Source organism: Urocampus carinirostris, chromosome 2 (assembly GCF_059441175.1).
Source record: "Urocampus carinirostris isolate Australia breed hairy pipefish chromosome 2, RoL_Ucar_1.0, whole genome shotgun sequence".
NCBI lineage: Eukaryota > Metazoa > Chordata > Actinopteri > Syngnathiformes > Syngnathidae > Urocampus > Urocampus carinirostris.
Window position 1 is genome coordinate 12440896 of NC_142350.1, and position 15285 is coordinate 12456180.

The following is a 15285-nucleotide window of genomic DNA, read 5'->3' on the forward strand; positions in this document are numbered from 1 at the left end:
TGCAGGGTGTGTGTGGGAGGGGTGGGTGACACACACATCGGATGCATCGCTTTCACTTGGCAGCTCTGCAGGTCTTTTGTCGCCAGAGGATGCAGACTGATAAAAATCCATCAAATGGGGACTGCAGAGAGCATTGAGGAGAGGGGGGGAGGGGTGAATGGGCCTTAAACGCTTATTAAAAAAGAAAAGAAAGAAAACAGACATCCATTTTTGGATGCGCTTGCCCTAGATTAGTCTCCTGCTCCTAACATTAGTCACGTTGATCAAAGAGACAGTGTGTTATATATAGTGGTTAAAAAAAACTTTTTTGTTAAAATAATATGAATTGAAACATAATCAAAAATATATATATAAATATATATAATAATATATAAATGTGCATTTTTTTTAAACTACTCGTAGGTTGAGAAATTTGCAATTACTTGACATAAACATGAGGCTTACCCAGAGGGAGCTGACATTGGCAGTCTTGCTAAGAAAAAAATGTTTTATTTTTTCCACTTCTTTTCCATTTTATTTTATTTTTTCTTCTTTTTCTCTTGCTTTTGTCTTTTCACTTTTTTTCTTGTTTTAATTCTTACTTTACTCCATGTTTTCCTTTTGATTAATCCATTTTTTACTTTTCATCTTATTTTTCTTACTTTTCATTTGTTCTTGTTTCCCATTTATTTTATTTTTTTCTTGATTATTTTCCCCTTTTATCATTTTTCTCGCTTTATTCCTTTTTTCTTCTTTGTCTTTTTAACCTTTTCTTTTTGGGTTTATTTGTTTATTTTTGAATTATTTTTCGCCAGTTTCCTTTTTTCCTTTTTCTTTTTTGATTTTCTTTTATTTTCTTCCATTATTCCATTCTTTTTACCATTTCATTTCTTTTTTTCTTTTTTTGACTTTCCTTCCTTTTCATTATTTGTGAAAGGCCGGGCATAAAAAGTCAATTGTGCTTTAAGAAAATCATTTCAGAAAAAAACAGACTTAAATTCTGTATTATTGAGCGCAACTCATTAGAATCTAAAATTCAAATTTCTCTTTGCAGGCATAAATGGTCATAAGGATAAATTATTTTACATCCATTTCTGTTCTGCTCCGGGTTGTTTACATCAAGTGTTTTCGGATCATGTGAAAATTCAAGATGGTGATTATCAAGACCAGCACATATATCCTACCGCGCTAAAAGAAAACGCGACTGACGAATGCGACGAATTAAATGTGAGTCCTACATTTGCACCAGGGCAACCGTACCGTGGAGAATAGAACCAGATTGCGACACAGCCGTGTCTTTTCGTGTTGTCATTAGTGGTCGCCATGGTAATTGTAGCGTCCTTGCCGAAAGATAGTCAAGTCTTAACTGATGGTTTTCAGTTTGTTTCATTAGAATCCGCTCGTTCGTGAAAAACACCCAACCGTTAGAAATGGTACCGCTTCGACGAGTGCTAAAACAGTAACATCTGAAAGAAAGTAGCCCCGCGGTTCGCGCGCCATATGTCAACACAAGTTTTGATCTTTCAAAATAAGAGTGACGTACATGTACATATATAAACACACAGTAGTCTGACTAATATGATTCAGTTTTAAGTTTTAAGCAGTATTTAAGTGAATCACAATACAAATATTATAAATTCCAAATTAGGGCATTTACAGTAATGGACCAGATAACATTTGCTCGTTATTGTTCACCTTAGCGACCTCCCATTATACGAGATTACAAGGAAAGAGAAGTGTAATGTTTTACATAGATAACTTTTTCTGCTGTCCAATTTGGATGTATAAATTGAGGAGTGATGAAATTGAGCATTGTGGGAAAAAGTTCAGCCAAAGCAATCTTGGACAACGGAATATCGTTAGTAAAAACTAAAGTGACGAGCTAAAATCCAATGAATTTTCTTATGTAACCTGGATCCCTAGTGGTCTAGTGATTCCACAGTGGATTTAGGTTTATTATTACTATTCTTGTTATAAGTACTATTATGATATAAATGGCCCGGGCGGCGAGAATATTGCCAGACATTAAACTGATCTGTGGTACAGAAAATATTGCGTAACAGTGACATGGAGTATTTTTTTAAATAAAGCAAAACCTTTTTGGAGCACAACCCACGCGAAAAATGAGGGATTACTGTATTGCAGGGGTGTCCAACGTGGTGCCTGCGTAAAGACAGCTGAGGTGTTCGCGGACTTGTTCTGAAAATAGCTGGCCAATGCTGGGTCATTGTGATTTTCTATTGACCAACTTCCTATAATTACCGTGGTAGTAACATACGTAGTAACAACTCTGAGTATGTTGTCACCATAACATGAGTTTTTCAACTATAGTAAGTTTATTGACCATCACATCATTGCTTTGATGATGCACACCATGTTTGTCCACATATTTTAGTTAAGTATCTACTAGCTGTATCCTACTTATCAGTACTTTTCCAGCAATGGTCGTCAGCCTTATCCTATCAAACAACCTTCAAAATCCAGATGTGTACAGTTTCTAGCAAAAGTCTCTTGTTCATTGGGATCCTTTCTCTCGCCTGTTAGAGTTCCATTTTTATGATTTGCATAATCCACGCCTTTCTCTGATGAGAGGGACCGAAACAAATTTCGATGCCTTTCTTGGTGGGAGATGCGCTTCCCATCTTTTGGAACAGAGTGTATTTTGATTTTAACTTTATTTTGAAACTTTGCAATAAATGTCCTCAACTGCATTGCTTCTCTCTAGCTCTATTTTTTCACAGTTCCAATACTCGGTCTTGTCCAGGAAAAGAACACGCTGAATGTCCTTTCGCCTTCACAACATATCAATAACAATATTAAGTTGCTCTTTTAGAAATGCATATGAATCTGCTAATTAGTAACAAAAGCAATCAGGTTAAAAAAGGTTAGAGACCCCCTGCCGTATCGTTTGACAGAAAATATTTGGCCTTACCTGTCCCTTGACGAGGCTGGCCGCAAACTGCCTCATGACGGCCTCCACAGTATAAGCGCTGGACCAGCCGCGAGGGGTAAGAAGCTCCATGCAAATGGCACCGCCGTCCAGAACGTAGCCGTTCTCCAGCCGCGGCGTCAGAACCCGCATGAAAGGCGGCGAGAAGGGAAAATTGTCGGGGAAGGTGACGTTGAGCAGGATGAACTCGGTGCCGGTCTCTTTCATGTCCTGCCACAGCGCAGAGTCCTTGTCCACCTGGTGCAGCTTGACGTTCCAGTCGAAAAGGTTGTCCTCCACCAGCTCCACCGTGATGAAGTTGTCTCCTACCCTTCGGATCTCCTGCAGCTCCTTCATCAGCCTGCGCGTCCGCACTTGCGTGCAGTGCTGTCGGTGAGGCGGCCCAGAGGAACCGGCGCTGCTTTTATTTCCGCCTCCTCCGGCATTTTGCTGCTGCTGCTGCTGCTGCTGCTGTTGCGGTTGCTGCAGTTTCTCCTTGGCATCCTTGCTCGGCTTCTCCTTGTCCTTACCGTGCTGGTCCAGTTTTCTCGCCTTGATTTCCGGCGTGCTGAGGATGTTGGTGTCGTTGGGCGTCTGACAGTGTTTGTTGTTCTTCTGGTTGCCTTTGGTGCCCTTTAAAAGGTGTTCCCAATAGAAATACATCAGGTCTACCTCAGATGTGTTTTGAATGTTTTTGCATGACATTTCACAAATATCTTGATAAATAAAATAAAACACAAAAAATGGTAGCAAATAAAAATGCTTTATGAAAGAATACTTTTTCTGAGAGAGGGCTTAGGGGACACACGTGAAGTGCATTTGGGACAAGAGTAACGAAAACATGGATTTTCGTTAGAATTCCCATTGTTACCATATATTATTGTTATTAGATTTAAAGGTATTCCCAAACATATGTTTTTGCAATTAGTCACAGAACGTGTAGTGTCACTCCCTAGAATTATGCAAATATGTTGCAAAATATTCATTCCACCAAGGGACTCGAGAAACATAATCTCCAAATTGACCCATCTGGAGCGTTTGCTGTACACTTTCGAAATCCCATTTACACAACATGTGAGGCCAGCTCCGTAAAAGACAGTGATTGTACTGAACAGTACAGTGGAACCTCGGTTTTCGAACGCCTCTCAGTTCGAACAAATCGGTGTCCGACCAAAAATTTCGAGAAATTCTTGCTTCGCTGTTCGGTCAAAAAATCGGAGTTCGAATACCGGCAATGCGTTGCCATGCTGAGCGGCGTACGGGTGTTTTAGCCCCTTATCATGCTGCGATGCTGAGCGGCGTACGGGTGTTTTAGCCCCTTATCATGCCTCCGAAGAAAGTCGGTGCAAGCAGCAAAGTTGCTACAGGTGAAAAAAGAAAAGTAGTGCGTACAACTATTGCATTTAAGAAAGAAATAATAGCCAAATATGAAGGAGGCGTGCGAGCGCCTTCTGCTGACCACCACAAAGGTAAGAAATCCTATTCATAAGATTACGATAACGCGAACGTACGATTAGCCTGGGTTAGCTTTAAGTTTACGTTAAACATTCAGGGTGTTGGAATGAAGGCCAACATTGAGGGTGTTGGAACGGAGCCCCCTTTCCAATGAACCGCTCACCACTTGTTGTGGAGACCCGGGTGCTAAACGACTTGTAAATGACCTGATTTTTTTATTTTTACACGTTCATGTTAGGGGAATCTTTCGTACGGGAGATTACGATAACGCGAACGTACGATGAGCCTGGGTTAGCTTTATGTTTAAACATTCAAGGTAAAGATTCAGGGGGTTGGAACGGATTAAAACGATTTACGTTATTTTTAATGGGAAAAATGATTTTGGTGATCGACCAAATCGGTTTTCGAAAAGGGTTCTGGAACGGATTATGGTCGAGAACCGAGATTCCACTGTAATTATATACGGCTCATTTCTGCTTGGAGGTGGGCAATTGAGGCTGTTTTATGTGTTTTTCACCGCGTGTATCACGGTTGGTATAATTTTGCCCGCTAGATCCCTATTAGTGTCGGGGCTGCCGAGAGATTTCCTGTTTTGTTTACTCCAGTTTTGTGCTCGCTGGCTGCTCACCATATGTTTTTTGATCGGCTAACCTGGCGTTAGCACAGGTTTTGCCATGTCCCTTGGTTTATTCCTGGCTGGCTTCGCATTTAGCACCGAAGCCATTGCTGCCTTTGGTTGTTGGTTCCTGGCTAGCCTGACCTGTTATTTGATCGGCTAGCCTGGAATTAGCACCGGTTTTGCCGGGTCCCTTGGTTTATTCCCATCCAGCTTTGCATTTATTGCCGAAGCCATTGATGCCTTTTGTTGGTTCCTGGTTAGCTTGACCTGCTCACTGTGTTTTTTTTGATCAGCTAGTGCAGGTTTTCCCTCGTTCGTTTCTCTGTTATTCATTCCCGGACGGGTTTGGGTTTGTGGTCATAGCTTGTGCTGCTTTTCATTTTTGGTTTGCGGTTAGCATGGCTGCTCAATCTGTGTTTTTGGGTCGGCCTGCCTTGCGTTCTTCCGCCAAGGCTACGACCCCCTTCCATTGATTGGACTTGCTTAGCCCCTCATTGATGGCTCTGTGTATTTTTGCCAGTTGGCTCCCTTCTGGCCGCTCGCCCTTTGTTGTAAGATTATTGCACCCACAGGCAACGCCTAGGAATTCTCCACAATAACGACCAAAACTTTGCTTAAAAGCATCATAACATCTAATTAAGACATTATGCAATGTGGCGACTGGCTTGCAAGCATGCTGGTGTTCCTCTCATGATGTCACAGCTCAGAATAACAAAAGACAAAACATGCTGTCTTCAAAATGCATTCTCTGAAAATATTTAGAATATACCGATGAAATATTTAGAGATTTTATGCAAAAAAACACATGTAACATTTATTCTCATTTTGCGTGTTCAAAAAAATTACCTTCAATGAGCCCTGGTGGTGCTTGGGGTCCTCCGTGTCTCGGTCGTGCAGGCGGATGAGACCGATTTTACGCAGTAGAGTGGCCATAATTCACTTCACAGGTCCGATTCGCCGATTTCCCCCCACCACCACCCTCTGCAGAGGGTTCAAAATTGGACTACTGCGTTTCACCTTGCTCACACCACCCAGATCTCTTCTCTGCAACCTTCGGGTGGGGAGTGGATGTGGGGGTGATCACAACCCGCGACCCTGCGATTTTCTTCTCAGTGCATCATCACAGGACGATGGGACTAACCAGAGAAACAGGGGAAACAATTACCAGTCAATAGTTTTTTCCCGTATTTATACATTTTGTTGTTGTGTTTGTTTGTAACAATATTTGTACAGGAAATTAAATGTTAGACCCATCTCGTCTTGCCCATTTCGGCTCTAATCCGGATCTTCTCGGTCAATGGTGGCAGACGACAAAATCATTAAACATAGAAGGACAATGAGAATTGATACTCTGACATCGTTGTTGTAAATGTAACTGAATTGTAAGAATTTTGGTTACAGATTAAAACCAACGGTAAAACAGTGTGTGAGTTCCTGCACTGCTACATGTAACATTCAACATAACATTTACCGCAAGTGGGAAAAGAACTAAGAAAGATGCAGAAAGACGTGTTTGTGTGGTTAATATTTGTCTGTCTTGTTTGCATTTGTAAGGTTTATCATAGCGTAATAAGGGCACCTGCAATCATCAATAATGGGAGTCACTGGCTGAGGTTGACAGGTATAAACTCATTTCTTAAGAAAATTCAAAACCTGTCAGCCAAGATGAAAAAAAATGTTTTTACGTCTAAAGCTGTCAATAGGATAAATGATTACCCTGCATTTACCCCTCCCTCCCTCATTTCCCTGCTAACGTTTATTGTACCCGCATTGCGATTTAAATGGAAACACACAAAACGTCATAACATCTAAATGTGTCGCATTCATTAACCAATAAGGAGACACACCAATAAAGAAAACATGGGATATACACATCGACCTGCTTACCCAATGCGTAAAATCCAGAATATTTTCTGCAGGGGCGCAATCCAGAACATCTACGAGCTGAGCTGCACGAATAGTGCGTGTCTTTGTGCGTGCAAACCAACGCGCAGATGATGCGTTTGTGTGCGCCTCTTGCAGCTAGAATGATGCAGAGGATGACGAGGGAGCGGACCTGCTAAATACTCGGCCCACACGCGCTTGTACTTTTCAAAGTAAAGCTCGTTTGGCAGCTGGCTATTGGTATCAAGCCTTATTCGACACACCTGTCCTAATATGTTTTTTAATCGAAAAAAATGTGGTATTAGATTCATGCAAAAATCCCAACGACCACAAGAACACAACGCTTGAACACGTGACCCAGGAATACGCTTGCTATTTGATCATCCTTACATCATGTATGCATCATTCATTAAATCGACGTATATTCGACGGTATTCTTTTATTGCGAAAGTACTGGCGTCATTTCCGGTCAAATGCATTGAAACAAATGACAAAATTACCATACATGCCAACCTTTTGGCATTCAAAAATAGAAGATGTTATCGCATAATCTTTTGTGCAAAACACAACCCATCTCAGGAATATTAAAAAAAACGTGTTTCTTTAAAACCAGGAGTTGGAAACTTTTACCAAACCTGAAATCCAATTTGATCGTGGAAGTGGCTTCATCACGCACAAAGACATAGTCTTGCTTCAAAACAAGGCAGCCGTGGACTAAAATACTTGTTTAGAGTGAACAATTTATGTCGTTGTTTGAATTTAAAAAAGCGGTAGTTTGGCAGGTATAAATATGTTTGCTATTCAATCATCATTAAAGCATCAATGCATCATTCATCAACGTGACACTTCGTGTGACGATCAAAACTTCCTTTTATTGCGAAAGTGTTGGTTCAATTTCCCGTCAATATGCTTTTTATGAAAATGGACAAATTACAATGAATAATTCGTGTTTTATGTTTATTTGGTTTCAGATTTAAAAAACATGAAAGGTTTACAAATATTTAATGAATACGACGAATCAGCATTACATTTGAACATTGCAGCGTTACAGTTTTTTTTAAATTGGAGGAAACAGCTTTATAAAAGCACGACGTTTTCTTTCAGAATCCAACACCCTCCATTGGCAGTCACCATGACAACACAGCAAAGCGTAACATCCATTGGCTGTTTTCTTGCCGTAAAAAACGACTGCGCCTTGGCTACGTTAGCTCTGTTGGCTAACTAGACTGGTGATTGTTTATGACACGCCACACAAATTTAAGCCGTTTCCCTTTTTAGAATATTATTTTAAATGGCGGAGAAAAACGAAAATTTAGAGGAGCACCTGGAAAAGTTTGTCGAAAACATTCGGCAGCTTGGAATTATCGTCAGTGACTTCCAGTCGAGCAGCCAAGCGGGACTCAACCAGAAACTGTGAGTCCAGTTTAATCCGAAGCGATGTAAACAGTGTGACTAATATTCGTCGTCATGAATAGAAACCTGATGGTCACGGGACTGCAAGACATCGAGAAGTGTCGTCAACAGCTTCATGAAATCAACGTACCACTCGAAGTGTTTGAGTAAGTTTTTACGAGGGCGTCGACGTAATAGATTACAGTTTTCGATAGTTTTAACCTTCATTTTTAATAAATGACTCTTTTGCAAGCAGTGCCTTGCTCCAAAAGCTCAAGTCACATTTATAAATGTGTAGCCCTTAATCACAAAAAGTCTCAAATGGCTATTCAGACCATCATTACAATCATGATCTGAAACCTACACGAGGGCAAGGAAAAACTCCCCAAAACCTCAGCATCAGGAAAATGAAGAAGTCTTGAGGAGAGGTTGCACATAATAATCCCCCATTTAGGTGGACCAGCTGCAATGGATGCTGCAAGGGCACTAAAAGACAATAGACAGTCAACATTTACAGTAAACATAATCAGTAATTGGCAATGTGCAACAAGTCATTTTGACAGCAACAACAAGATTACTCTCTGGCTGATGAAGCTGGCTGTAGATGATGGCATGTATCATGTCTAGTTGCCGGTCCAATGGCTCAGAATGCAGTCACCGTGTAACATCCAGGATTGTCCTTCTCCCTCCCTCGCTCAGCGACCAGCCAGGCAATCACACCAATCATAAGCATATAAGTGTTTTAAGTCTAGATTTAAACACTGCCACCTACGTTGCAGATCTTATATCAGAAGGCACGGCATTTCACAGCATCAGGGCCTAAATGTAGAATCCTTTCAATCCTGTGGATTTCTTCTTGGCTCTTGGAATCACAAATAGATTACCATTTTCTGGATGGATGCGCCAAGCAAGAACATTGGGAAAAGTAAATCTTTTAACAGACAGGAAGCGATTGCAAGGCAGCTAAAATTGGGGTAATTTGATAGACTGTAATTGTCCTGGTCATTTTTTGCTGCAGCATTTTGCACCAGTGTCAAACTTTTGATGGTAGACCTAATATTATACCTGCAAATCATAACACCAAGCGATAGTATATGAATACAGAAAAGGAGCATGCCAAGTACCATAATTTCCGCACTATAAGGTGCACCTAAAAGCTGACCATGTGCATTATATCATGGTGTGCCTTATAAATGTATCAGTAATTAGTCACAACAGGTTTCGGAACTACGGTAAGCAGCTGGCGACTCAATTTTACCCCGTTGAAGAAGTAGTACGTGAAAGAAGATTTCGAGGGATTCTGATTAAGGAACTGAAATTGAGCTCTACATGTTTATTTAGTGTGTTTACAGCTTAAAGTTTACAGTTATGATGCTATTGCTTTCAAATTGGTATTGGTCTTGTTTTTGATTTGAACTACTACGAGTAGTTGTAGTTCAAAGCAAAAGTAGTAGTAATATAATGTGATTGCACGTTTAATTTAACGTAACGGTGTCAGACTGTTTAAACGTGGTTACTAAATGGAGGAAAAGATAAATGTTATACCTTGCAGCTGTTAAAGAATAGTTAAAGATGTGTCCCGAAAATACTAATGGTTTACCTCGGAGAAAATAATAAAATGGCTATTTATTCAATTTAGGTGTTTTTTTATCTATTTATAAAGTTTGATTCGCCTTCTAATGGACCTATTACGTACGGTAACCCCAGCCTCTACTGTATCGCCTAATAGTCCGGTGCGCCTTATGTATGAAAAACACATGACCATTACTTTATTAAAGTAGTTATAGTAACTCGCTACGCTTCCAAAAACGTAAACGTGTTATAACTGAGTTACTCCGGGAACGGTGCATTCGCAATGATCGCAGCAAGGCTTTATGAACTGACCGATAACGGATAATGAATAACGAAGATAGAACAATAACCCTTAAAAACCCCCTCTATGGTAAAAGCTAACTAGTTAAAAGGGAAATTAACTATTTCCGTTACTTTAAAAAAAGGGGGAAAATAACGCAAAATTGACACTTAAACGATCACACTGAAGAACACAGGCACCAAATTAAAATATTTTTAAATCTTCAAAGAAAAATATAAAATACAAAAGAATTTTAACCTTTTTTTATACCGCACAAATTCAACGTCAACAGCACAGAATCCCCCCCAAAAATGCAATTTGATCAATCACAAGAGAAAAGTCGCGTCTCGAAGGGAACCGGCTCTCGATTGGTGGGTAGCCGGCTCACACAAGAGTCTGCTCATAAAGCCGCTTCGTTCGCGAACGACAAGTCTGTTGCAGCCGCATTCACCAATTTGCCTTTTCTTTCGGCGAATATAGTAAATACTATATTTGTAATCGCTAACTTACATTATAGCAGTCGCTACTTTGAATGGTGACATGATCCAAAAGGTGATGTAATGAACTCTGAGGAGAGTGAAAAACCCTGTCGATAAAAACGCCGTCAGGTGTGTCGGCAAGCGCCGCCGTTGGAGTTCTGCAGCCAATGTAACGCGGCGCTTTTGACCATCAGTAACGCTAACGCCGTTGAAAAGTAATCTATTGCCCGGTCACCGAAAAGACAACGTCGTTATTCTCAACACTGCTTGTGAATCTCATGCTCACGGGGGAAAATGATTAAGGCAGTGGTGAAACGTTCGTTTTATGTATTCAGATACATCGACCAGGGTCGAAACCCGCAGTTGTACACAAAGGAGTGTTTGGAGAGAGCCTTGGCCCGTAACGAGCAAGTTAAAGGAAAAATTGACACCCTGACGGTAAGAAATACATCACTGAATCATGAAACTGTTCAACAGATTTGACTCGGTGGTCGCTTTTTATTCACGCAGAAATTCAAGAGTCTCCTTATCTCGGAACTCGGCAAAGTTTTCCCGGAGGAGATGGCGAAATATAAGGCGATACATGGCGACGATGCCCCGTCTTAGTGAGTCCCGCACCGGGCCACGAGTTTTATCCCAAGTCTTGTATGTAGATAAAAGTGGATAATTCTTCCTGGTCGCAAGCAGACTAAGCCAAGTTTCAATCTCCAAAACGTTAATTTTGGTGGAGTGTGTCGGTTTGAAACTCATGTTGCAGCAGGATATATTTCAAGCACTATAATTTGAATGGAAGCCATTGAGATATGTGTTACTATCTTTTTCTGATTCTTCATACAGCTTCAAATCACACAATGTGTCCATTATTTTTTTATGTAAATTAAACTATTATGAAGGCAAGTGTTTATATTTTTTTTTGTTACGTGCTCAGAAACTTGTCTGCTCTTTCTTTGTATCCTATTTATATTAAATTGTTTTGTAAGTAGAGCTTGGTCTGTTCTTTTTCAAGGGTTTAGTAACATTGGTTTGCTATTTCAAATATATATGGAATGCTCGGCTCAAAGAAAAAGAAACAATGAACAATGAAGGGTGGAAAACTTTGAAAGAAAAGTCAGTCAGAGAGAGGCCCAGCCCTCACAATTTATGAAAAGTGAAGTTTTCTCCAGGTTCGGGCCGTCACATTCAGGTAATTGGTCTGGCTCGGGCTGTGACTGGCTTAGATAACCACGGGCTTGGGTTGCGTCGACCTTTTTAGGCCCAAGATTACCTGTTGTCTCCTTTCACAGACCTCTTAACCCAGAACAGAGCATGTGCATTTAAACCAGACGGTCAAAAATGCTGTATAATGACATTATATATAATATTAAACAAAGTAATACTAAAAAAAATGTTTTTGGTCAACCTTGTCCCAATTGTCAAAAGCTGCGGTCAATCATCAATCATCATCACATCCACTACACAGCGTCATCTCCAAACGGAAGAGCAGCTTCAGCGACAGACTGCTGTCCCAGTCCTCTTCCACGGACAGACTGAGGAGATCATTTGTTCCTCATGTCATGAGGCTCTTTAACTCCACCCGGGGGAGTAAAAGCCCACATTAAACCACACCCCCACATTGCATATTACCCTATTTTTATTACAGTGTGTATTTTATGTAGCACTATTTAAATACTCTATAGCAACACGTTACATTGGGTATATATGTATTACATTCCTTTTACTTTATTATCGTGTTATTTTCAACACAAGGATACTACTGGAAGTGTGAATTTCCCTACGGGGATGAATAAAGTAACCATCTTTATGTGTTTACTACAAAAGTTGTTACCAGTTGGATCCCTTAACCACTATGGTCGTAGTGGCACCATTTCCCGTGGTGTCTATTGGGCAAGTACAGCCTGGTTGCACTCGTCCCTCTCCAGGGAAAACACATGTTTCCACCCGGTCTCTAACCAAGGACCTTTCACATGATAGGCGAATATGCTAACCACTGCACCACAGAATCAAAAATAGTACAAAATGAACATCACAGTGTTTGAAAACAGGGACCTTGTATATTCTTTTGGTTTCATTCTGAATAGAAAATAAGACTATATAAATACTACAGAAACCACAGAAATACAAAATAAATATTACAGAAATACTACTACAGTACCAATGTCATACTCCAGACATTACAACAGAAAAAAGGACTATGGATATACTTCAAAATCACCTTTGTTAGGCACTGTACTTAAACTGTGAGGAAAGCGGGACCGCCATCGGTCCCCAGAGCGCCCATCTACATTGTCTCATGTCACGTCAACACACGGAAACTCTCATCGATCCCTGTTCACGCTCTCCTCGCTACCGTGCAGGGAGAGAAGCCATTCTGGTCCAAATGCTGGATTCGGATGTCAAAATATTGGCTACACAAATTCATCCAATATCAGTTTGATTTACTTTTCTAAAATCATAAACTACCTTGCACTACTTACTATGTTTTTACTATGTTATTACCAGGTTCATTATTGCCATTTAAAAGAAAGAACAATTACAGAAAGAGGGCGATAGAAAGGTAGAGAAAAAGAGAAAAGAAAGAAAGAGAGGAATCAAGAGAGCGATCGAGGGTGAGAGAAAAGGGAGGAAAAGAAAGAGAAAGGGAGTGTAAAATGGAAAGAGAAAGAAATAAAAGGGAAAATGGAGAAAAGAGGAAAAAAAGGGAGTACGAGCGAGGGAAAATAAGAAGAGATATAAGAAGTGGGGTACATTTGATTCGGTCAACCACAAAAAAAAAATCACAATAACCCAGCCCAGTTCAGACTTATAAATCATTTGCTTGTGGAGTAAAGCTGCATTCTTCTGTGTGATGTTTCCTGTATACAAATGGGGTGTACCTTTATTCATTTTTCCAACTTCCTTCCCTCAACAGTTCTGTGAATAAAAGGGGGAGTTGGTGAAGTTTTGGGCAGATGAGAATCAGGCCTAGAACTGACTGCGTCTCCCCATGAGCTAAAATTATGTTTTTTGTCTTTTATTGTGTGTTTTCTTTACGGTGATAGAACTAAATTACCCCACAAATTACTGACATCCAAAAATAGCAGGTTAATCGGACGTAACCGTCTAGTTACAAAAAACCGTATATACTTGCATTGACGCCTATGCCCTTAAGCTCTTTTTAAAACATCCGCATATAAAAATAGAAGAAAACTTGTACACAAGCAATGAAGCCTTCCTATTTTTTGGCTTGTGCAATCTTGAGAGCTTGCAAATGGCCACTTAGCAGAGACACTCCATATCCATTTAGTCTACGGGCTTCAAACTCCTCCCATTTCCAGCCGTTTGAGCTTTTGATATGTGGTGTGATGTTTGCCTTTTATGTATTTTTTTGCTTTGAAAACGTTTTGTTAACGTATTCAAAATGTGTTTGATGTCACTGAAACCCTGATTTTCCACCTGAGATGCTAATAATGAGTCCCTCTCAGTGTTTTCCAGCATATTTTTCCAATGTTTTTGTGGAAAAGTAATTGCTTTCCCTTGTAAAATGTTGGCGATGACAATGTACCCATTAAAATCAGCGCTCCCTCACTTAACATTTGACCTCCCAAGTCCTCCCGGGGACAAAGTGAACTCGGTCAAGGGTAGATTTTTCAATCCGATAACGAGCCCAGAGCGCAATGGTGGAAATTCAATTAGCTGCTGTGTTTTTATCCTATTTGGTCTGCGCTGCTACTCTCCTCCCACACAAACACATCCCATTTTTTCACAGTGTGTGTGTGATCGTTTTGTCGCGAGGCGTGAAGGACATAAGACGATTTTGGTTAAGCTTCAGGACAAGAACGAAGAAACAGCTGTAGTCTTGAGATTAGCTTCCTTTGCACATGGAACCTGGTATTTTTTACTTAGGAAGATAAAAATGAAAATTTTACGCCTCATCATGTTTTGTCTTGATTTGGAAACTGATACTGTGTTTATTTGTTCTCACGTTGCACGGTGTATGATGATACCAATCCGTAGATAATGGATTCACTGACCTATAAAAGTCCGTCCCGTTCGTCGAACTCACGGTACAAAACCGGAAACCCTAAAGGAAAATTGCAGAAGAAGACACGGTTTGGAGTTTTCACGGGTTTGAGAGGTAGTCAAAAGCGCCAGGGTACAAAAGTTCACACACGGGCTTTCGTTTCTCAAAGGCTCGCATCTGCCCCCATTTTGCTACGTGCTATACTTTTAGGTAAGGCAAGAATGGGCAATTGGTGCAGTATCAAGTGATCTACCCACAATAACTGGCAGTACAACTCTTAATATTTCAACCTCGTAATAAAATCGAGATCATCCTGACCATCTGCATCAACGTTCGGTATGGCGCCTCCACCGTGTCCTGCTGATGGCAACGCATTGTAAGAACAGCCAAAGAAGGTCATTGGTGTCCCACTTAAGCCCCTCCTGGACATGTACAACTCCTGCCTCATCCGCAAAGCCACCAGGATTTCAGGTGACCCACCCACCCATCTCACAGCCTCCAACCAGCTGCAGTCAGGGAAAAGACTGCAGAGTCTCAGGGCCAGAATCAGCAGGCTCAAGGACAGTTGGTTCCATCAGGCTGCCCACCCCCCTTCAAACTTTCATCCTTCTACCATTCCACTGCAAAACTGCTTTGTTACTTTGCATTTTTTATCCTAAACCTTAAATATATATATATTTTTTAACATTTATTATT

The 15285-nt window shown here is 40.6% G+C and overlaps 2 protein-coding genes across 6 annotated transcripts in view; one reads left to right on the forward strand and one right to left on the reverse strand.

Moving 5' to 3' along the window:
• Nucleotides 1-8357, reverse strand: part of ube2ql1 (ubiquitin conjugating enzyme E2 QL1) — a 25638-nt gene extending 17281 nt beyond the window's left edge. For 2 of the 5 annotated variants that reach the window (XM_088328954.1, XM_088328958.1), the window contains exons 1-3: nucleotides 8191-8357; nucleotides 5829-6118; nucleotides 2912-3541 (exon numbers count right to left, since the gene is read on the reverse strand). In XM_088328954.1, coding sequence (XP_088185080.1) covers nucleotides 2912-3541; nucleotides 5829-5915 — 717 coding nt within the window. In that variant the 5' untranslated portion in view covers nucleotides 5916-6118; nucleotides 8191-8357. Of the gene's footprint in view, nucleotides 1-2911; nucleotides 3542-4991; nucleotides 5731-5828; nucleotides 6119-6869; nucleotides 7205-7501; nucleotides 7648-8190 lie in introns of those variants that run through there. The other 3 variants (XM_088328959.1, XM_088328956.1, XM_088328955.1) reach the window with 3 other exon arrangements.
• Nucleotides 7380-11573, forward strand: med10 (mediator complex subunit 10). Its single transcript, XM_088328960.1, has 4 exons — nucleotides 7380-8279; nucleotides 8342-8425; nucleotides 10925-11027; nucleotides 11100-11573. The coding sequence occupies exons 1-4, from the start codon at nucleotides 8158-8160 to the stop codon at nucleotides 11193-11195; spliced, it is 405 nt and encodes a 134-aa protein (XP_088185086.1). The 5' UTR covers nucleotides 7380-8157; the 3' UTR covers nucleotides 11196-11573.
• Nucleotides 11574-15285: the final 3712 nt, after the last annotated feature.

Coding starts and splice junctions, on each gene's coding strand:
- med10 (XM_088328960.1), top strand. CDS start 8,158: ATGGCGGAGAAAAACGAAAATTTAGAGGAGCACCTGGAAAAGTTTGTC. Junction 8,280..8,341: donor GCGGGACTCAACCAGAAACT/GTGAGTCCAGTT, acceptor CGTCATGAATAG/AAACCTGATGGTCACGGGAC. Junction 8,426..10,924: donor GTACCACTCGAAGTGTTTGA/GTAAGTTTTTAC, acceptor TTATGTATTCAG/ATACATCGACCAGGGTCGAA.